At 38.1% G+C, this 25,295-nt stretch overlaps 1 protein-coding gene across 1 annotated transcript; it reads right to left on the bottom strand.

The window, feature by feature from the left end:
- Nucleotides 1-288: 288 nt before the first annotated feature.
- LOC115437274 (sodium/potassium/calcium exchanger 5-like) lies at nucleotides 289-23,396 on the bottom strand. Its single transcript, XM_030160467.1, has 9 exons — nucleotides 23,191-23,396; nucleotides 20,010-20,189; nucleotides 14,857-14,940; nucleotides 13,542-13,645; nucleotides 12,051-12,151; nucleotides 8,233-8,516; nucleotides 7,608-7,814; nucleotides 4,474-4,575; nucleotides 289-828 (listed from the first exon to the last, which is right to left on the bottom strand). The coding sequence occupies exons 1-9, from the start codon at nucleotides 23,351-23,353 to the stop codon at nucleotides 506-508; spliced, it is 1,548 nt and encodes a 515-aa protein (XP_030016327.1). The 5' UTR covers nucleotides 23,354-23,396; the 3' UTR covers nucleotides 289-505.
- Nucleotides 23,397-25,295: the final 1,899 nt, after the last annotated feature.

Genomic DNA, 25,295 nt, shown 5'->3' with positions numbered 1-25,295 from the left:
TGGACAAATGATAAGATGAGGCAGAATATTGTTAAAATTGCACTGATTTTTCTAAAGATATTTAATTTTTTTTCCGATTATTCATGTCTTTTGTTTGGATAGTTTATAAAAGTAAGTATTTTCAGAATTTAATGGGGTTTTTTTTACACTAAAACAAAGCCATAAATGTGCAGTTGTCATTATTTCTAGGTTATTGTGTTATTATTTTACTGGTCCGGCCCACTGCAGATCATATTGGGCTGAATGTGGAACCTGAAAGAACATGAGTTTGAGAGCCCTGCTGTTACAGAATATATTCCATTTATGGACGATGAGTGAGAGCATGAATGCAGCTTTTACGTCCTGGTTCTGACCCCAGTACACATTTACACCTGTTAGTCACACATCTGTTAGAAAACAACTGGAAAGGAATCCCGTTTGTCCCTCCACTGGACATTTTGAGGTTTTACAGGTTGAACATTTGTGTGTTTTTGGGTTGGTGCGGTTGTCTTTGGAAGGTTCAAGCTCAGTCACTGCACAGTTTGATCGGATTATTTCCGATAATCCCCAGCTCGTACAGGATGGACAAAGTGGCAAAGACTACGTAGCAGATGAGCGACACCAGTCCCAGCTTCCAGTCCAGTTTCCAGCGGTTCGCGTGAACGGCGACGAACAGGAAGACGATGGAGAGGAGGAGCGTGGAGGAGATGAAGACCAGGCCGGTGCTGTTCACCTCCACGGGGTTCTGCGTGTCCACGAAGGCCGTCTTAATGAACCAGGGCAGACCCAGACACAGCATGTCGAACACATTAGAACCCACGATGTTCGACATGGCCATGTCTGCTTTACCTGAGGAGTGGAAAAGAAAAGGTGAGTGAAAAGACTCTAAATAAAACCTGCTCAGAGCCAGCTATGGGTTTTCTGTCCACATTTGTGGACTAGAGTTTCAGAACTTGATACAAAAAAAAAAAACTGTCCACCACAAAGGACATTCCATAAAAATTTTAAAAACAGCATCTGATAAAAATGTTGCATCATAATGTTTCCAGTATAGGCACTGATTCAACAAGAGTTCAGAAAACGCAAACCTCCGCCAAGCACCCCGAACAGTGTGCATGTGTGGATCGACTGTTTCTTTTAAATTCAACAGTTTCCAGGTTGTTCCATACAGCAGAAAAAGTTGAAGCTTGGTACCAGTCGTGTATGTCAAATTATATTCAATTCTAATCAATATTTGTTGAGTTCTAATGAAAAATGTGTGGTAAATGGGATTTTCAATGTTAAATTGAAATGTCCACAGAGTCCACATTCCACAGTGGATGTGGACAATTTTGTGCCAGATACAAGATATTGTTCTAAGCTACAGGTGGCTCAAATTGGAGGCTAATCGGAGTCGTTTTGAATTTTTTATAAATTTTGGAAAATTGCTCAATGATGACAGGAAAATTGTAGATTTTGTGACCTTGCTGTGACCTTGAACTTTGGCCTACTTAGCCCAAAATTTAATGGGTTGGTCCCAGGGCCTAGGCCTATCTGTGGGGTTGATTTGGTAAAGATGGTTGGAATAATTTTCCCCTAAAGTTGCTAACAAACACACAAAGCAAAGTGCTCACAGTACCTCCTGGTGGAGGGAATAAAAAACAAAAACAGCTGGTACTTTGCTGACGTTTCCTGGGTCTCAGGAGGTTCAAGGACAGAGTGGTGCAGTTTACAACGACACTAAACTGTTCACCTTAACTCAGGGGTCTCAAACATGCGGCCCCTCAAAGGTTCCAATCCGGCCCCTGGGATGAATTTTCAAAATGCGAAAATTCCACAGTCAAGGCTGTGGAACTCATTTTAGTTCAGGTTCAATATGATCTCAAGTAAAGGAATAATAATAACCTACAAAAAAGAATGACTCCACATTTTCTTCTCGGTTTGATGTGAAAAAACTAATCTTACATTATGCCAATAAATAATGACGACTTCAAATTTTTGTCTTTGTTTTCGTGTAAAAAAAATAACATTAAATGCTAAAAATATTTACATTTACAAACTATCCTGTAACAATAAAATGTGAATAACCTGAACAAATATGAACAACCTGAAATGTCTAAAGAAAATAAAGTGTAATTTTAACGTTATTCTGCCTGTTTCTAAAAGGTTTGTGTTTGTAGATCTGATCTGTGATGCACATGTTGAGGCATAATGTTAAAATTACACTTATTTTTCTCAAGACATTTCAGTTTTTTCTGTTAATTCACTTTTTTTTTGAAAGGATAGTTTGTTAATGTAAATATTTTCAGAATTTATAAGTTTTTTTTTTTTTTTTTTTTTGCACTAAAACAAAGGGAACATTTGTAGTTATCATTATTTATAGACTATTGTGTCCTGGTCCAGTCCACTGGAGGTGAATGTGGACCCTGAACTAGAAGAACTTTAACAGTCCTATTTTAATGGATCTGAGCCCCGTCCATTCACTCTGTCCAACAGTAGGGGGCAGTAATACACTAATGATAATTAACAGCAGACACTTCACAGAATAAAAGAACCAACAGTTTGTATCTATATCATGTTTAAACTCAGGTCTGACACCGACTCCATCAGATCTTTTATCTCAGTAAATATTTATTTTAAAATAGACCCAAAGTTCTTGCAAACCTGTTTCATAACATTCGTCTCCATCTGGTTTGAATGTTTAGCCCACAGGTGTCAAACATGCGGCCTGGGGGCCAAATCTGGCCCACCAAAGGGTCCAGTCCGGCCCTGGGGATGAAATTGTGAAATGCAAAAATTACACTGAAGATATGAACAATCCTTTCAGTTAGGGATGCACCGATACCAATACGAGTATCGGCATCGGCTCCGATACTCAGTGTGTGTACTGGCACTCGTACTCGTAAAAGATATCTGATACACTGCACTGATACCACTTACGGCTGTCTGACATTCCCAGTTCAGTACAGCAGGTACGAGGAGGAGGAATAATGTGTGTGGAGTGTGAAGAGTGTGGAGATTTAACCAAATAAATGACGGTGATAAAAGTAACACTGACTGACAGTAACGTTACAGACACAGACAGATACGGACGCAGCGTTCTGTCCGTCCTCTGCGTACATTCCATCTGTTTTCCAGGTGCTGGCGGATGCGTAGACAGAATGAGAATACCAGCGGGGGTACGGAGCAGTGCAGACCGCCGCCAGCAGAAGTGAAAACCAAACTTCTGGCTCATTTCTCTTTTCTCTTCCTGCTGAAGCTAAACTTTTAAACCTTACCAGAGAAAACGCTGCAATATTAGTATCACCCACTGTCGTTTCCATGTTTATTATTACTGACTTTCTTCTTCTTCTCAAAAAACTTTCCTCTTCTTCGTGGTATTTGTCCAGTATGGTTAATTCAGAGCTGGTGGATTAATTCAGAAACGCTCATTCCAACACATTAAATGTCAGCAGCAGCACTTTGTTCCAGTCAGACTAATGACAACGACAATAAAGCACATTTACAAAAGGAACTAACAACTGGAATGGGATTGTTAAGGACTAGTATCGGTACTTGATATCGGCAAGTACTCAAATGTAAGTACTCGTACTCGGTCTGGAAAAAAGTGGTATCAGTGCATCCCTACTTTTAGTTCAGTTTCCACATTCAGACCAATTCAATCTCAAGTGGGTCAAACCAGTCAAATACTTTCATAATAATCTATAAACACTCACAACTCCAATTTTTTTCTCTTAGTAAATGTAAATATTTTCATGTATTTACACTAAAACAAAGTATAATTTCACAAAAACCGTGAATAACCTGAACAAATATGAACACCCTGAAATGTTTTAAGAGAAGTAAGTACAATTTTAACAATATTCTGCCTGATATTAAATGTTTTTGTGCATTTGTAGATACACTGTGATCTGTAAGTTATAATGAACATGTGGAAATGATAAACTAAAGCAGAACAGTGTTAAAATTACATTTTTTTTTTTCAGTTTGTTCATATTATTCACATTGTTTGAAAGGATAGTTTGTAGATGTAAACATCTTCATAATGTAATTTTACTTTTTTCACTATAAAACATAGAGGAAAGTTTGGAGTTGTCATTAATTATATATTATTATGTTACTATTTGACTGGTTTGGCCCACTGCAGATCAAATTTAGCTGAATTAAAATGAGTTTGACAGTCCTGGTTCAGCCCCTCTGTCCTGTTTTGGTACCAGTTTCAGACAAACACCCTGATGACTTTTCATCTGTACATTTGACTTCAAGGTCCATATCCGAGCTTGTATGTTTGGACTTTTACTTCAGGAAAAAACTCTATACTTCTGAGTGAAGACGGTGAGCACTTTTCCACCTCTGGTTGGCAGCACATCTGTCCAGTTTTTACCCTCGGATTGTCATCAGTTGGTCGTCCATCTGTCCGTCCGTCTGTAAACTTTGCCATGCACTGATAAGTCAGGCCACTGGGGGCAGTAGTGCACCCGATAAGATGTTCTGACAGTGTGGTTTTAATGTTACCTTCTCTGGCCACCATGACACTGGCTATGGTGTCTGGGATACTGGTTCCAGCAGCCAACAGGGTCAGTCCCATCACGGTATCAGGGATGCCCAGAGTCTCACCTACACGAATACAAGACAAAATCAGATTTAAACTCCAGTTAATAATGTTTAATCTACTGGGTCTGTGTTGGACTCACTGGTCCAGCTTTAATCTTGAAGTGAAAAAAAATAACATTACACTGTGAAAATATTAACATTTACAAAACTATTCGTTCACAATAACATGCAAATAAATACATAAATAAAAACAAAGATGAACAACCCAAAATGTGGAATTTGAATAATATTCTGCCTGTTACGAAATGTTTTGTGCATTTATGGATCCACTGTGATCTGGAGTTGTGTTAATAATAATAATAATAATAATAATAATAATAAGAATAAGAATAAGAATAAGAATAAGAATAAGAATAATAAGAATAATAATGATAATAATAAGAGATGGAATATTGTAGAAATTGTTCAAATTTTAGTTCCAAACTCCAAAATTTAACAATATTCTGCCTGTTACCAAATGTTTATGGAACACTGTGTGTAAATGTACATGTATAAATAAAAAGTCAAGGCATAATATTGTTAAAATTGCACTAATTTTTCAAATGAAATTTCAGTTTTTTTCAGGTTTTTCACATCTTTTTGTAAAATGTGAATATTTTCATAAATTAATTAGGGTTTTTTGTACTTAAACAAAATGAAAAACTTGGATTTGTCATTATTTACAGGTTATTAAGTCATTATTTTACTGGTCTGGCCCGCTGCAGATCAAATTGGGCTAAATATGGAACTGAACCAAAATGAGTTTGACAGCCCTGATCTACTGGGTCTGTGGAGGACTCCCTGGTCCAGCTTTAATCTACTGGGTCTGTGCAGGACTCCCTGGTCCAGCTTTAATCTACTGGGTCTGTGGAGGACTCCCTGGTCCAGCTTTAATCTACTGGGTCTGTGGAGGACTCCCTGGTCCAGCTTTAATCTACTGGGTCTGTGCAGGATTCGCTGGTCCAGCTTTAATCTGCTGGTTCTGTGGAGGACTCCCTGGTCCAGCTTTAATCTACTGGGTCTGTGGAGGACTCCCTGGTCCAGCTTTAATCTGCTGGGTCTGTGCAGGATTCGCTGGTCCAGTTTGAATCTACTGGTTCTGTGGAGGACTCACTGGTCCAGCTTTAATCTACTGGGTCTGTGGAGGACTCACTGGTCCAGCTTTAATCTACTGGGTCTGTGGAGGACTCCCTGGTCCACTTGGCGTCTGCTGGTCCAGATCTCCGTCCCTACAGGGAACACTCAGTCACATTGTGTATGTTGCAGTTGTACCTGCCACCCTTTCAGGCTGAATTCCTCGTCCATGTGAGTGTGTCAGACAAATACAGGATAATCATCCCATTATGCTTCAGCAGACCCTCCACCATCACATGAGGACGTTGGCCTTTCTGGCTGATCTGAGCTCAGTTTCACAGTTTCCGTCTCCTCAGCAGACGTTACTGTAAATCTGCTCTGGGACCTGAGCTGGTGTACGTACGCCACAGTTCACATGACTGCGTCTGCTTCAGGGGGAAGTGGAGCTGTAATCCTGCAGAGGCTGGGCAGGCACATGGCCCACTGGGGCTACAGTAACCCCCACCCCCACCCCACCCCAAGCTTTCAAGGACAATGGCATCTGAGGAATGAGCCAGCAGACCAACATGTGATTCTACTCTGGAAATCCAACATTTTTCTCACCAGTTTGAAAAGCTTGTGATGTATAAAAGCTGTGTAGTAACCATAGTAACCAGTGGGTGACGGCATGAGCTGCACCTGCACACACAGGGGTAAATCTGAGGGGACGGGGGGGGGGTGTTAACTTAGGTGGCACATGTAGAATAAAATAGATTTGGACCAAACCAATCAGAGCAGTGTCACTGATATCTGATCCAGTTCTGTGGGCCTCCATCAGACTGATGAGGTCCAGTGACATTTCTACTGTAAACTAAGGCTAAAAATGCCTGAAAACTCCACAGAACTGAGGAAAACCAGTGTCAGGTGCTCCGCTGTTCCCAGCAGATGCACCACAGACCCCAGTTTAATATGGAGCTCCACTGTTCATACAAAAACTACTCATTACTAAACAAAGAAATCACCAAAAATCTAAAAATATCTACATCAGGGTTATATTATGTCAGATTTATTAGTTAAAACAGCTTTAATTATTATGAGTATAATTATTATTATTACTTACATATATATATACTTTTGTTGTTATGACTTTATGATAATTTTTATTCTGTGATTATTAAACTACAGGGTGGGGAAGCAAAATTTACAATATTTTGAGGCAGGGATTGAAAGACAGTGTATGACCAATTAGTTTATTGAAAGTCATGAGAATTTATTTGCCACAAGAAAATTGACATAATAGAAAATGTTTTTATTCTATGTGTCCTCCTTCTTTCTCAATAACTGCCTTCACACGCTTCCTGAAACTTGCGCAAGTGTTCCTCAAATATTGGGGTGACAACTTCTCCCATTCTTCTTTAATAGTATCTTCCAGACTTTCTGGTAATAGTTTTGCTCATAGTCATTCTCTTCTTTCCATTATAAACAGTCTTTATGGACACTCCAACTATTTTTGAAATCTCCTTTGGTGTGACGAGTGCATTCAGCAAATCACACACTCTTTGACGTTTGCTTTCCTGATCACTCACATGGGCAAAAGTTTCTGAAAAGGTATGGATAATAGTGGTAGGTATGATTATGACATCAATATATGTTTGGTTTCAAAACAATTGACGTAGTGCCTGCTGAGAAAAAACAACTAAATGTTCATTGTAAATTTTGCTTCCCCACCTGTAAAAAAAATATATATATATATATATATATATGTATATACATACATATATATATATATACATACATATATATATATATCTATATATATATCTATATCTATATCTATATATATATGTATATATATATATGTATATATATATATATATATATATATATATATATATATATATATATATATATATATATATATATATTTATGTTACAGCTGTCAAAATTGGTGCGTTAACTCAGATTAATCTAATCTAAAGTGTGTTGTCATGTGATGCTCTTACCGACCACAGTGACCATCCACACCAGTACGTAGGTGAACCCAGAGATCCAAACAGCTGACATGAGGAAGGTTATCATGAACCAGTGCTTCCAGAACCTTCTCCTACAGTCTGGGACGGTCAGGAACAGAACCAGGATGATGGGCAGAGACAGAACCCACAGGATCCGTTTGAAGTCATTTTCAGGGACGGTAAACACGCTTTTTTGTTCTGAAAGAGCACAAATATCAGGTTATTGAACAGATGCAGTTTTCAGCGGTGGACAGTGACATCCACTTAAGAACACATTTAAGGTGTTTGACCTTTTTCCATTTATGCCACTTTATATTTCTTTGTTACAAGCCAAATATTACCATTTTTTCTTTTTATTTCATAGCTTTACTCAGTTTTATGAACAGGATTATACACATTGGACACTGGAAAAAAGGTTTGGCTCAATCCATTAATAGTCAGGAATAAAAAAAAAAAGATGTGATTTTACATATATATACAGTATCTATCTATCTATCTATCTATCTATCTATCTATCTATCTATCTATCTATCTATCGATCTATCGATCTATCGATCTATCTATCTATCGATCTATCTATCTATCTATCTATCATTTCCCTCTGATCTGCACCGACCTTCTGGAATCTCGTTGAGGCCGTGGAGGCTCAGAGACAGGTGTGAGTATCCAGAGTCGTCCTGGAAAATGCCACTGTCCGTCCTGGAGCGACTGTGGACCCTTAGGCCGGTGTCGTCGTTCCAGCCCATCAGAGGCTGGACCTCGCTCTTCTCCCCAGAGGCTTTACCCAGACAGCTGCAGCAGGGACTTAGCTTCCTCAGCACAAACTCACTGATGCGCAGGTCGAAGCACAGAACCACGATGTAGACGGCGTAGACCAGCAGCAGACAGGCGGCGTCGTACCTGCAAAATGCGCGAGTTCATGATGCTAATCTGGGACAAAAGTGTTCAAGAAAGCGATTTGTATAAATAATTGACTTTTAACCCTTTAACCCCTGAGTCCTGACTGCAGGTAAAGGTTCTGCTGTGAATCTGCGTCTGTTTCAGGTTCATTAAAGCTGCTGTGAGTTTGTGTTTGTGTTCCTTTTCTTCAGTGGTTTTGTTTTACTGTGTGTTTTAGGGTCAAAACAGGTGGAAGAACAGAAAAAGACAAAGAGAGGAATAGAAGTTTGACAGGTTTGGACTAAATAAGGCTCTAGAATGGACATCAGTAAGAGATTTAGGATGTTGAACATAAACTGTGGACTGGAACTCACTGAACAACAACAAGGATTTGTATTTGAAAAGCATAAAGCCTCCTGTATTTTTTCTGTCTCCTGTTGGTTTGAAGTTGTCACCTGTTTAATTGATGGTTTCTGTGGAATGTGTTGATCCAAAAGCTGGAAGTGTTACATGAGATGGATAATATTTTATCTGGAACGGTGTCTGAGTTTCAGTCACTGCAATTAACGTTATGACACAAGCAATGGAATCTTCCATAAAAACTAACATGAAATGAAAGTGCAGCGTTTACAGTGTGATATGGTGCAGTAGAAACCACCTTTATTGCAGCGTACTGTCCATGTCGTAAACGGCAGTGACTCAGCTGTTTGGATAACATCTATTTTTGTCCTGTTGTTTTGCAGTCACTAGATGCAATAAAACAGGTCAGGGCGTGTCTTAAAAAATGTTTGGATTTTTTTTATGGGCCACCCTCCGAAAAATGTTCCAAATGATGAAAAAACATGTATTAGAACGATAGATAGAACGAAAGATAGATTGGTTTTGGATCCATTATTCATTCTCTCTGGTGGTTTTACAGTACGTCTGTATGCACAGCTGCCCTGGGGCAGGCTGACAGAGGCCCCTCCCACCACCACCCAACATTCATACTTTCAACGGCACATGACTAGGACCTCCGAGGGATTTGAACCGCCAACCCTTCAGTTATTGGATGACCTGTTCTACCTCCTGAGCCTCATGTTTAGGTGGGCTTCTGTTGTGCCGTGGTGGGCTCCTGTGGGCCTCTGTAACCACTTCCTGTTCACTGAGGACAGGGCTGAAACCCTCCGTCAGCTTCACAGCTCTGTCTGCACAACCACCGACAACCGGGACATTCAGAACCATCCTGCTCCAAACACTGTGCATCAGACCGCTCTGTTGGACCCATGTCAAACAAAGCTGTAGGTGTGTTGTAGACCGTGAACAGATGAAGGCTGTTACTGTTGTAGTGAGAAAGGAACAAACGTCCACTGTGCACGCAAGTATACGCAGAACCAACATAACATCCAACTGTGGCACCGTTAAATACAGTGGAAATAGACTCACATTTTATCTAAGGATGCACCGATACCACTTTTTTCCATACCGAGTACAAGTACAAGTACTTACATTTGAGTAGCTGCTGATACAGAGTACTGATACTAGTCCTTAATAATCCCATTCCAGTTCTTAGTTCCTTTTTTAAATGTGCTTTATTGTCGTTGTCATTAGTCTGACTGGAACAAAGTGCTGCTACTGACACTTAATGTGTTGGAATGAGCGTTTCTGAATTAATCCACCAGGGGGCGCTGCTCTGAATTAACCATACTGGACAAATACCACGAAGAAGAGGAAAGTTTAATGAGAGGAAGACGAAGAAAGTCAGTAATAACAAACATGGAGACGACAGAGGTAACACTAATGTGATACTAATGCTGCAGCGTTTTCACTGGTAAGGTTTAACAGCTTAGCTTCAGCAGGAAGAGAAAAGAGAAATGAGCCAGAAGTTTGGGTTTCACTTCCGCTGGTGGCGGTCCGCACCGCTCTGTACACCCATAGTATTATCAGTAGGATGGAAACAGTGGTGGCTGCTCGTCTTTCAGACAGAGGAAGCTCATTGTCGGCTTACATTAAAAAAAAATTGTCAAGTTATTTAAACATACATTTGGCCCTCTGTTCCTTTTTAATACAATGCTCAGTGACCTTATCGTACCAAGTAGGCATCTTTTCCAGGGACTGGACCAGTGTCCTCTGAATGTCCAGCGGAGCTGGGCTGCTTAGATTGCCTTGGCCCATTGTGTTGTGGGTGTAAGACTTCAGCCTTTTTAAACTACAGATGCTCCTTTCACTCTGACCTAGCCGACAGTTTGATTGATTTAACTATCTACAAAACGATATTAAACTCGAACAAGAAATGATTAAATTATGTGACTGAAACAAGAAAACACTGAAATTATGTTAAATTGAAACAAGGAAGTACAATGAGTGTGTTTTATTTACAGTGCAAGAAATGAACGAGTAATTTCGTAGTAGTTTCTCTCTCTCTTTCACAGCAGAATGTGTGACGGTATTAAACTGAACTGTGTCAGTGAAGGAGGAGATCTGAAAATAGCTGTCAATCAAACAGGATTCAGCCTTTCGACTGATCCTCCAATCAGCACATGGGATTCTGGTGTCCCGCCCGGCCGAGCTCCGCCCACAGCTCCATTCTCCCCCAGAGATGCCCGGCATCCGGGGGCGGGGCAACATGGTGACATTTATCCAATTACCGTCCAGTTTTGAGGCAATGAAAAAAACTGTTCCACTCAGTCCCATTGAAGCCCAGAGATGCCAACAGTCTACGGACAAATGCACCGAGCAGAGATGGAGGAGAAAACAGCGACACGGATGAGATGTGAACAACATCGAGTCCGATGATTTGTGATAAAGCTGATTCTGAACGAACTCGTATGTGAGATGAACGTGTTCTAACACATTTGTAGTCAATGAAATGTCAACACAACCGAACAGATTTGACCATTTAATTTGAGTAATTTTAGGGGAAGCTGAGCTTCCCTTGCCATCTGTGAGAAATCACCTCTGGATGGAAACCGGCCCAGTCCTGGGTAGTTGTTCTAAATGTGTCAGTAGTTTTTCTCTAACTCCCACAGTGGCTCTTTGAACAGATCCTCTACCTCCACAGTTCTGCTGGTATTCTCCATCTGGGTACGCATCCATCAGTACCTGGAAAACGGATGGAATGTAAGCAGAGGACGGACAGGACACTGCGTCCGTATCCGTCTGTGTCTTTAACGTTACTTCCAGTCAGTGTTACTTTTATCACCGTCATTTATTTGGTTAAATCTCCACACTCTTCACACTCCACACACATTACTCCTCCTCCTCGTACCTGCTGCACTGAACTGGGAATGTCACACGCCCGTAAGTGGCATTTGTATCGGATTACTTTTATGAGTACAAGTACACACACTGAGTATTGGAGCTGATGCCCGATAATAGTATTGGAATCGGTGCATCCCTAGTTTTATCAAAAGGAACAGAGTTAGAGCCTGGCCCATCGAAAACAATAAATGTAATTTTTTTGGTACTTTTAAGACACGCCCTAAAACAGGTGTACTTTGGTTTTCTTAGTCTTACAAATGTATATTTCAGTCCTGCAGACCACGGGGTCATGTCAGCACAGACCCACACACTCACCAGTAAACCTTATTATCAGAGATGATGGCGATGACAGCAGACACACTGATACCGTACGCCAGGCAGTCTCTGAACAGAGGCCAACAGCTGAGACGGCCTGCCTACAAAGACACACACACACACACACACACACAGAGTTTAAAACAACACTTACACATATACATGTATTCTGTCACACTTTTAGAACAGACTCCGGTGGTAATAGATGATGTGTTTGTAGGGATGTAACGATATGAAAATTTCATATCACGGTTATCATCATTATCACGGTATTATTGAAATTGTGTTCAAAATGTTCAGAAAGTACTAATACACACAATGAAATAATTTAACCAAGTTGTATTTTAAATAAATAAATAAAATAATTGGTACAATGTACCTTCTGTTGCAGAAACATTCAAATATTAACCCTTAGTGGTCTGAGCCTATTTTGGCCATTTTTCAGTCCTTTTGATTTTGCCTTTATATACTATATAAACAAATGTTTACTATACCCATGTGTGGGATCTTTTTTTTTCAGCACAACTTCATCTACAGGGTGGGGAAGCAAAATTTACAATATTTTGAGGCAGGGATTGAAAGACAGTGTATGACCAATTAGTTTATTGAAAGTCATGAGAATTTATTTGCCACAAGAAAATTTCCATAATAGAAAATGTTTTTATTCTATGTGTCCTCCTTCTTCTCAATAACTGCCTTCACACGCTTCCTGAAACTTGTGCAAGTGTTCCTCAAATATTGGGGTGACAACTTCTCCCATTCTTCTTTAATAGTATCTTCCAGACTTTCTGGTAATAGTTTTGCTCATAGTCATTCTCTTCTTTCCATTATAACAGTCTTTATGGACACTCCAACTATTTTTGAAATCTCCTTTGGTGTGACGAGTGCATTCAGCAAATCACACACTCTTTGACGTTTGCTTTCCTGATTACTCATATGGGCAAAAGTTTCTGAAAAGGTATGGATAATAGTGTTAGGTATGATTATGACATCAATATATGTTTGGTTTCAAAACAATTGACGTAGTGCCTGCTGAGAAAAAACAACTAAATGTTCATTGTAAATTTTGCTTCCCCACCCTGTATATCATCTGTCTATTATTTTTTCTTTTTAACCTACTATAAAAAACATAAAAGGACAAAAAACACAAAAAAATATAAAATCTGATTTGAAAAATTCATATACTTTATGGCATAAATAACAGACAGATGCTTAACAAACCTTTTCAAAGACTTTAAAAGTGAATATTGGTTCCAAATATTAGGTATAGAAAATTAAAATTGTAATAAATTCAAACTATACTCAAATATTTGACATAAAAGCAGATCTTTACATAGGCGTTTTTTCCCCTAAAAGTGCGGTAATCAAACATGGTTATCATGATAATTAGAATTTAAATGGTAATACTAACAATTGGCAATTTTACCACGGTTTATCATTATACCAGTAATCGTTACATCCCTCTGTGTGTGTGTGTGTGTGTTTATGTACCATTGAGGCCAACAGTCCACATGCAGCACAGATTCCTAGGAGGTTGTAGACGGCTGAACCCACGATGGTACTGACACCGATGTCTCCCTTTGTCACAAACACACCTGAAATAGAAACACACTGCACTGACCCAACACTAGAGGTGTGCACTGGAGAGAATCTGACCATACGATACCATACAAATCACAATACTAGGTTCACCATACGATATATCACGATACATCATGATACTGTTAAAAAGACTATTTTTTGTTTGATTCTTTTTTTAAAAATGATTATTTCCTTGAAGAATTGAATTACACTAGAAATATGCATGAATACTAAACACATTTTTATTTGATCACAACAGGATTGAATGCGATATTATGGGAGCATATTGCATTCACGCAAAAAAATAAAATTCGGCTCTGTTTCTCTGAATTAACGAGGTAATTATCTTGTAAAAACAGAGCCAAATTTTATTTTTCAGAGAACAGTATCTTGTTAATTTGGAAAAAAAGAGCCAATTTTAAAAAACAAACAAACTTATTTTATACTGTTTCATGAAAAAAAAAAATCCAGCTCTGTTTTACGAGATAATTGTTTTTATTTGGTAGTGGTTTATTGTTCTTATTTATCTATTTATTTATTTTTGTTGTTTTTAATTGTATGGCTTTTAAATCTATTCATGTATTTTATTCTTTTATTTGAGTTTTATTTATTCTTCTGTACAGCACTTTTTTCTATTTTGTACAGTTTTCTATGTCTTTAAATCTATTCTGTATTTTATTCTTCTGTTTTGGTTTTATTTATTCTTTTGTACAGCACTTTGGTCCTCTGCAGTTGTTTTAAAGTGTTTTACAAATAAAGTTGGATTGGATTGGATAATTATCTCGTTAATTCAGAAAAACAGAGCTGAATTTTATTTTTTTGTGTGAATGCAATACGCTTTCGTACTATATCAGAAAATGTTCCTGTGTTCAAAGTTAAATTCTGTTTTACAGACATTACCGTTTCAGATCCTGTTCAAATGTTCATATTCTATTAGTTCACAACTAACATCAGAACAGTATTTTAGTTCAATTCCAACAAAGGAACGAACATTATTTAATAAAAGAGTATTAAATAATAATAATAAATAAGATATAAACAATAAAGAAAAACCAAAAATGAACCTCCACAATATCTGGAATTGAATAAATACCTAAAAATATCGATACAGTACTTTTTAATATGGATGAAATATTGTGATATATTGCAGAACTGATATTTTCTAACACTGTGTCCAACACACTCTCTCTCTCTCTCTCCCTCCGTTGCTGTTATGCATAATTACCCAGAAAGGCTGTGACTAATTCAGGTGCAGAACTCCCAGCCGCCATGAATGTCGCCCCGGCCACATCCTGAGACAGTCCCAAACCTGAGACACACACACACACACACACACACACACACACGTAAAACCACAACCATTAAGCAGTAACTGGGACGTACACTGGTTTATTCCAACTGGATCATATTTAAACCTATAGAAAAGTCAGAGATGAGGTGGATTTCCTCTGGTTCAGGGTCTAGTTTGCAGGTTCTGAGGTGATAGGAAGGTTCTAGAAGTAATGTTACATTCATTTCACATGGCCTAGGTTACCTCTACCATATTTGTTTATTAACCCTTTATCAGGCAAGTGACTATTTTTGGTTATTTCCGCATACATCACAAGACAGGGACAGAAACAGTTTCAGGTAGGACAGTGAGTCCACAATCTGAGGTCCAATGTGGTCTCCAGGGTCTGTAAGGTCCAATGTGGTCTCCAGGGTCTGTAAGGTCTAATGTGGTCTCCAGGGTCTGTAAGGTCTAATGTGGTCTCCAGGGTCTATAAGGTCCAATGTGGTCTCCAGGGTCTGTAAGGTCTAATGTGGTCTCCAGGGTCTGTAAGGTCTAATGTGGTCTCCAGGGTCTGTAAGGTCTAATGTGGTCTCCAGGGTCTGTAAGGTCTAATGTGGTATCCAGGGTCTGTAAGGTCTAATGTGGTCTCCAGGGTCTATAAGGTCCAATGTGAATTCAGTTTAATTAAAGCTGTGGGAGACTTTCGTGACCAATTTTTCCTCAGATCTGTCAAACCTCAGTCATATCCTCAGTTTCATGAATCTGTTAGTCTGTCTGTCATTACTAGGGATGTCCGATATCGGCTTTTTTGCCAAAAACCGATATGCCGATATTGTCCAACGCTTAATTTCCGATTCCGATATCTACCGATACCACTGCCGATATATGTGGGATATTAAACTAATTTTAGGTAACATCACATATCTCCTGTCATGGAATTAACACATCATGCCTAATTTTATTGTGATTCCCCATTGGATGCATTCTCAAATGCAACAAGGCTTTCAAAATGTAAACACTGTGCAAAGAATACATACTTCAACTTAAGTTGTGGAAAAAATACCATATTTATTTATTTCTCTCCCTCCCTCCATGAGTCTATTACAGTGTGGCAACTCTACTGTACAGTTTTGAAAACTGCACATTACTTTCAGCTACAAACAATGCTTCTTTTACGCGTCGGTAAATGCCGGTGAAATCAAGGCATTATTTGATCGGTTTTAATGATAGGCAAAAAAAATGATAACGATATTCACTGATATTAAATTTTTATGACAATATCGGTGGGCCGATAATATCGGACATGCCTAGTCATTCCTCACCTGAATCTCTTGCATCACAGTGAACTGTTTCTTAGTGCCATCCACCAGAAACAGTCCATGTGTTTACAAACAGAGCCGGGAGGGAACTCAAGCATCTTCGGAGTTTTGTCGCGACGTGCATTGTGGGAAACGCTGGTTTGCGCAGCTGCCTGACAGCAGCAGCTGCCTGACAGCAGCAGCTGCTAAAGACACGATGTGGAAACGACAGGAGCTCCCTTCCCTCTATGCATATTCCTCCAGCCGTTTCCGCATTTCAGCCGTTTCCGCGTGTTTGTTTCATCCATATCATATCATATGGTTGTGCTGCAGCTGTCAGGCAGCTGTGTGAACCTCTGTTTCCCACAACGCAGGTTGCAACAAAATTCCTCAGATGCCCGAGCTCCCTCCCAGCTCTGAATGTAAACACATGGTTTGTTTCTGGTGGATGGCACTAAGAAACTGTTCACTGTGAGGAAAGAGATTCAGGTGAGTAATGACAGACAGACTTACGGGTTCATGATACTAAGAATATGACTGAGGTTGGACAGATCTGATGAAAAATTGAGCACCTTTAAGTAAAAAACTCCTGTTCTGTCCTCTAATAGAGGGTCTGCATGTGACGTCACCGCTAGCGGAAGTCACCGCGGTTCCGTCCACTGAGTGGCAGAAAGAGGGAGATGAGTAGCAGCTTTGGTCTGAATACTGCGAAAACTTTAGAACAATCTAAAAAATGGGGCAGAGCTGTTGTGCCACTGATCGCACAAATAGGTTTAAAAAGCACTCGGAGCTATCGTTTTAGCGGCGACCTAAAGCCAAAGACAGAAGAAGCAGATGGATCGCTGCAATTCGTAGAAATAACTGGAATCCAGACAACGAAACCTGGATTCATGTCAGGTAACGTTAATTTATGCTGTGTTCTTGTGTAAAATCATACCTTAAATTACATATCGTTTTGGCTAACGTTACTTCTTAGTAAAGCTCTTAATGTTAGCATCTGTCATTTAGTTCTATATTTCATAACTGAAACGTTTTTGTCTTCAGTTGTGTGATTCTGAACCTTGTGCTCTACATAATTTGTAAACTAGCTTAAACTGAGGCTAACCTAGTTTTCCAAATAAGGGGGTACTCTGGCACAAAGCTGTTGTAGCTGTGTTGTATCAAGTATTTGATGTGAACTCTACTTAAATCTCCACAGTACCAGTAGATCATCCACTCACTTGGGTCAATACTAAGGGTTCAACTCCAGTAAATCAGTAGTGAACTGTGAGCACTACTGCTGGGCCTTTACCTTGGAAATCACCATCAAGAAAATACGTCTGCACTGACAGAAAACCTCCAAAACAATAGTATGTTGAATTAAAGCACTCACCAGCTGTAATCCTCTAATTAACGATGACGAGGATGTCAACAACTCGTTGGCTTTTGTGTGCTTTCAGCCTTTGCATTGGGGATTTTCCTGGTGTTGAAATCAGGTTCATATAAATGTAAGGATACGTGATTTCCGTCCACATATCAATGTTGGTAGACCACTTGTTGTTTGGTAGCTTGTATGGATCCATGTCCAGTCCAGTTGTCTTTAATTTCATGTTATATTCCACATTTTTCCCAGTCTCGCTGTAGTTACTGCTATGCTCCGCCATGTTGAGCCGGTTTGTTTTTGCCACTCAGTCTGACTTAGAGGGGCGTGGCCCAGGGGGGAAGTGACGAATGTGCATTCCCTCTATAACACACTAAGGTTGAAATCTTGAATTTCAGATTATTTCTATGAGTGAACTATAAAGGGTTAAAAAATAAGTTAAATAAATACAAAATCTGGCAACATTTACTGTTCTAACAGTCAAAAGCCTGTTCATGTTTACAGTATTTGGACAGGACTGGACTAGAATCACACATCAGAACAAAACACTGTTCAGTGGAAACACTTTGTCCAAACTGTTGAAGTATGGATTTTACTTTGCAGATAACAGTCATGGATACCCAGCTGCAGATCATGTGTTCACTGTTTCTATATGGACACAGTCATGAAGCCTGAGGCAGAACCGCCCTGGGCCCAACAGACAGATCTGACACAGATCTGAATGAACTCATGCTACTGGTGCTGTTGGGTTCTGTAGTCCACAACACTGTATGAGCCACACCAAGGTTCTAATGGTTTTGGATTTTTCATTCTAGTTAATTTTATTTAGTTTGGACTTTTTTTTCTCTAATTAAGTTCGTTTTAATTCATTTTTAGAGCAGGTTTGCTAGTTTTATTAGTTTTCATTTTTTCTAAATGCTTAGTTTTAGTTTAGTTTTAGTATTAATTTTAGTTTTTTCGTGTCTTTTCTCTTCTTCTCCGTTGTATTCAAATAAATCCCAGACAGGACTCTGCTGCTTTCTCCCAACTTTAGTCTCCATGTTTCCAGGTAGAGTGGGGACCAGAAGACGACTGGAAACCACAAGTGACGGACCGTCAAGTGTCGTATGGTGCCGCTAGCTAAAATTGCTAGAGTGAAATAAATCACTTTCATATCAATCCGACATTGACAAAGAAGAAAACGAAGGGAATTTTATCCATAATTTTTATCCATTTTAGTTTGTTTTGTAAGCACACAATACAGTTTCAGTTAGTTATTGTTTTTTGTTTTTTTCAATTCTAGTTTTTGTCATTTCATTAGTTTTCATTAACGATAATAACCTTGATCCACGCCCTGTCGTCCACACTCATACAGTTTATTATTAAAATGAACAGTGTTTTTACGGTGTTTTTTGTCCAATTTTCGCCGAAGTGAAGTGTTTTTAAATAGAACTGCACAAGTCCAACTAGGGATGCAACGATTACCGGTATAACGATATATCGTGGCAAAATTGCAGACTGTTAGTATTACCGTTTAAATTCTAATTATCATGATAACTGTGTTTGATTACTGTACTTTTCTGGAGAAAACACCTATGTAAAGATCTGCTTTTATGTCAAATATTTGAGTATAGTTTTAATTTATTACAATTTAGATTTTATATACCTAATATTCAGAACCAATATTCACTTTTAAAGTCTTTGAAAAGGTTCGTTAAGCATCTGTGTGTTATTTATGCAATAAAGTATATACATTTTTCAAATCGGATTTTATATATTTTTTGTGTTTTTTGTCCTTTTATATTTTTATAGTAGGTTAAAGTGAAAAAAATAATAGACAGATGATATAAATGAAGTTGTGCTGAAATAAAAGATCCCAAACATGGGTATAGTAAACATTTGTTTATATAGTATATAAAGGCAAAATCAAAAGGACTGAAAAACGGCCAAAATAGGCTCAGACCACTAAGGGTTAATATTTGAATGTTTCTGCAACAGAAGGTACATTGTAACAATTATTTTATTTTATTATTTTTTAAAAAATACAACTTGGTTAAATTACTTCAGTGTGTGTATTAGTACTTTTTGAACATTTTGAGCACAATTTCAATAATACCACAATAATAATGATAACTGTGATAATTTTGGTCACAATAACCGTGATATGAAATTTTCATATGGTCACATCCCTTGATATGACGTTACGTAAATACAATCTGATTGACTGATTGATTAAAGTTTTGCAGATGTGTCTTCTATCATGACACAGTCTGAAAACTGAACACATGAACCTACGGTCTTTAACAGGTCTGATGACGACACATCAGCTTCAGATGTCCTCCAGGTCATCCTCAAGTCCAGGTCAACATCTACACTTAACTGTTTCAGGGCACAGACAGACTGAGGAGGACCAGCCTTGTTAAAGAGATCACTATTCACACTAGTGTTTGGAATTACACATGACTTACGTTCACTGATGACTTCTAAGGATGGCAGAAAGTAATCGTCGCAAACGATAGCGACAGCCAGCAGCATGTAGAAGATGAGCATGAAATAAATGACCAGGCCTCCATCCTTCCGCTCCTGAACCGTGAAGAAACCTTCAGGAAACTCAGAGGACTGAGGTGAGATGCACTCAGTGTCATTATCTGAAACAACAGGAGGGAATCCAGCTCAGTAACACACACACACACACACACACACACACACACACACACACACACACACACACACACACACACATATGCTTATGCACACACACACTCACACACACACATATGCATATGCACACACTCACACACACTCACACACATATGCATATGCACACACTCACACACACTCACACACATATGCATATGCACACACACACATATGCATATGCACACACTCACACACACACACACACACGCATATGGATACACACACACATATGCACACACACACACATATGCATATGCACACGCACACACACTCACACACATATGCATATGGACACACACACACATATGAATATGCACACACACACACATGCACACACACATATGCATATGCACTCACACACATACATATGCACACACACACACATATGCATATGCACATATGCATATGCACACACACACACACACACATATGCATATGCACATTCACACACACATGCATGCGCACGTACACACAACACATACATATGCATGCGCATGTACACACACACACACACATATGCACACACGCACATGCACACACACACACACACACACAAACACAGTATGCATGCACACACATGCACACACACACGTCTGCACACACGTATGCACACACACATGCCCACACACACACACACACGCACACACACATGCATACACACAAACACACACACAAACTAAAGACAAGTTACACAGTTGTCATGGCAATTACACGCGAGGATGTGTAGAAAACACATTTAATGAATGCACATTGTCAATGTATACTGAAGCTGTGACGTCATCGTGGGAGGTGCACGCCTGCTTTAACCCAGAGTGGTGGAGAAAACAGAGTGACGACACTTCCATAGACTCCCACTGCAAAAAATAGTGATAGAATATGGACCTTATGGAGGCGGGGCCAATAGTTCCAAACATTGAATATGCGTCTGAACATGTTCATTTGTACTTGTGCTGATCTATCAACTCCAGCTCTAAGTTGATCAGATATGGTCATCTTTCCACTGGTCCAGTGTATTTCCTGTATCAGTGACATTTCTGTTGTAAATTCTGTTTTTTTTGGTCTGTGTTAGCGTTTGGATCCATTTCCTTCTGATCCAACTGTTGTGTTGGATTTTTAGCTGTAGTCCTATAGTTCCATAGTTGGACTGGTCCAGCTGTTCACATGGAACCACTAGAACTACAATGATGGAGGTTCTAAGGGAAGGTACCGTTAGTCCAAATGTGGTTCTGTGGGTTGGACTGGAGTTGTTCTGTTGAACCTGGTGGTGTTGGGTTCAGTTTGTCAGCTGAGGTCATGTGATCATTAGTGTCATTTACTGCAGGTACAAATATGGGCCCACTTTGACACGTATTTTATTCCATTTGTCATTTATTAATGTTTCATAATGGTTTCATGTGATGCCTGTCAGTGGTTTTATTTGTCCTGTGTTGGTTTGTTAAACCTATGACTAAATGTAAACCTGCTGACAGAACTAAAGACAGTCCTTTCAGTGGTTTCAACCCCTCGACTGAAAAACAAAACTAACACTAACACACATACAGTAGTGAAAAAAACAGTTGTAAATATCCTTGTGTGTGTTTTATTTGTATATTCACCTGCATTAACCCACTCACTGCCGTCTGTCCCATAGAAGAACATGACAGCACCATTTGTTTGGAACTATTGAGGCTTACATGAACCACGTGATCACTGTAGCGACAACATCAAAGTGTCGCAACTCTCTCTCTCTATGACTCTGCTTTAACCAATAAAAACCCAGTGCTAATTTTTTTGTCTATATTAAACCTTTCTTAAGTGTTTTATCACCATTTATGATAACCTCATCCTCTGTATTTTGCAGTTTTTCAGTGTAAATCATGTATTTTCTTATATTTAATTCACTGATCATGTAGATGTTCAAATATATCAGAAACAGAGAAAACTCAAGAAAAAGTGACTTTTTTAGTAAAGATTCCATTAACTTAACATAAAAACAAGCGTTTCCATCCACTGTTATTCTTTTTTTTTTTTTTTACTTTAGTATTTTTTTGTGCAAATTTTTTTTTTTACGTTATGTATTATTTTGTAAATATTTTATTTGTTTTTGTGCATTTTATTGATTATTTAGCATAACCCCAGTGTGTCCATCCACTGTCATTGATCCAACTCCATGGGTTTGACTGGGGAATCAATGTTGTAGAAGATGACGGTGTTTCCACGGTGACTACAGAGCCTCTGAATGTCCAACTGTGGTCATATCTGATGACCATGAAAAGATGAAGAACTGTATTTTACACCAATTATTGACATGTACTGAAAGGACTAGTGGATCAGCAGGAATTAAACAGTTTAGATCAGTAGTTTTGGTCACTGGTGGACGTTTGGGTCTGTAAGGGTTAATATCTTCTTTATGGCAGTTTGATGAATTTTATCACATTCATTTTATTTGTTTATTCTGTTTTTTTAATTTATTTTATGTATTTTTTGTCATCTTTTTCACTCTTCAGTCCAAGTTTTTTCATCTTTGTTTTAATTAATTCACGTGTTTCTTTCTACTGTTATTATCTTTGTTGCTGTATTTCTATATTTTTCATTTCCTTTCCATTTTTCTTCATGCTTTTTTTTTTTCAAGTAAAAGCATTATTCAGACTGGCATTAAAACCAAGAAAATACATGAATTACAATAAAATAAAGTCAAAATAAAAGATAAAAGAACAGCATTTTCATTAATAAATGGATAAAAACATGAAAATATTGAAATAAAAGTGAATACATTTTCAATAGAATTAAACAACATAAGATTAAAAAACTGATTATTGTCAAAAATGGAGTTAAGAAAGAGAAATAAGGTCAAATAAATGGAAATGTTATTTTCTATTTGTTTCTCTTTTTAATTTTCCTTCTATTTCATTCATTTAATTTCTAATTTTTCTTGTTAGTACATAAACACACACTTGTCCGTGGACTTACCCACAGCTCGACGCACCCTGGTCAAATGGGGTTCCTGAGCAGTTTGGGCTGTAAACGACACCAAGTGAACGGTGCAATATAAAAACACAACAAATCCCACAAAATAAGGTATAAAATCTGTTCTCTTCTTTTTTTGGAGAGGCGCAATCTTAATCATTGTCATTATGGTAAAAAGGATCCAATCAGGAGTTGTTCCGCTCACTCATATGTCCTTCAACCCTGCGTCTAACACTACACTAGGACTACAAGAGACGGATTAACGGGGAGAAAGCAGCTAAGAATGGGGTGGGGGGGGGTGGGGGGGTGTCATGAGTCACGAGTCATTCCAGTCGAGTTGAAAAGACTCCAGCCTAAAGCACATCATGATTAGAATAAAAAAACACACACACACACCTACACACACACACACACACACACACACACACACACACACACACACACACACACACACACACACCTACACACACACACACACACACACGCACACACACACACCTACACACACATACTTCACACACACCTCTTCTCATTCGGAAAATGGATCTAATTGACTCAAATCTACATGAGTATTTACTTATATTTTTATTCTCATTTTCATTATTAACCCCAAAATCTACAGCACTGTTACAAAAAAAAAAAAACCTAAAAAAACAGTAATATTCTGGCAGCTGGGGCACTGAAAAAATAATGTTAAATAATGGAAAATAACCATCTCATAAAAATATGGTAATTTTCCATAATTAAAATACAGTTTTTTGCCTTCGCTTTACATGAGATTTTGCATATTTTTTGACTTCTTAATGTTTATTAAAGACTATTTTCATGTATTAAAATAATCAAATTACCTATAAATATATATATAAATAAATTTCAATGAGACTAAGTTGTACAATCCACTGGTAAAAACTGTATTTGGACAGTTTATCAGTGCTTATACATTCACAAAAACACATTTATTCAACATTTTTGTTGTGAAACCTCCCATAATTACACAATTTGTCAATTAACAAACAAGTCTAGTTAAACTTATAGAACACATATTTCTTTTACAGTTAATTGTCAGTAATTTTATCTCATTTTATTATTATTTTTTTTTTTTAAAGTATTAAACTTTAAATTAACAGTTTAATCTCATGAATAGAAAAGAAATATTTGTGAAATTATGATACATTTGCAAATGTATTTTAACTGTATGTTTTTATTAATTAATTAATTTTAGCCCCTCCCAAAAATGTCTCTTGTTTTGAATGTCTGGGGTCGCCTGAAATTTCTAAGAGTTTATAAAAAAATTTTAAAATTAAAACTTACTAATAAAAATGTACATCATGTAGTCTAAATGTTGTCTTAAATTAACGTTTATTTGCAACATAGTATAGCAAACTATTAGATGACCAAAACAAATTAATTTTAGCCAAAAAAAAGTCTGTTTTGAATGTCTGGGGTTGCCTGAAATTTGTGATGTTAAAATGGGGTCATGAGCCAAAAAAGGTTGGGAAACACTGCAATAAATTGTCAAAGCTGGATGGCACTTTTGCAATAACTATGACATAACTCTAGGAAACACCACTAAAGTTTCTCTTCAGTATAATAATTTGAGACTGGTTTGGAGTCGCTGGGTCATATGACTAGGAAGCTATTGAAGAAAAAAAAAAAATTCATAAAAAATATGAATAATATTCATAAAAAAATATTAATATAGACTGGACAGCAATATTAAGTGGTGTTTCCTAAAGTTATGTCATAAATATTGCAAAACTGCCATTCAGCTTTGACATATTATTGGTTCTATGACATTTAAATGAGTGTAGTCTGAGTAAAGTTTTCTCCAGCGTTTAGAGCAGCAATTTATTGATAGTCTCTAAGGCCATGGCTTTTGAATGTCTGTCAAATATCCAAGCCACTGCTAACTTCACCTCAGTGGCTAACGATAGCAGTCCTGCTCAGCTGGTTTTACCGGACTGTGCCAGACCTGAGTTTGGTAAACAGTCCAGAGCCTTTAACTCTTTAAAACGCCTTTAAAACATAAAAACATAAAAAAACATAAAAAACTCTGAATATTTCCAGACTTAGTCGTGGCTTAAACCTGAGGACATTGTTGATGCATA

Source organism: Sphaeramia orbicularis, chromosome 3, assembly GCF_902148855.1.
Source record: "Sphaeramia orbicularis chromosome 3, fSphaOr1.1, whole genome shotgun sequence".
Taxonomy (NCBI): Eukaryota; Metazoa; Chordata; class Actinopteri; order Kurtiformes; family Apogonidae; genus Sphaeramia; species Sphaeramia orbicularis.
The sequence above is the reverse complement of the archived record's forward strand: the minus strand, read 5'-3'. Positions and strand labels throughout refer to the sequence as shown.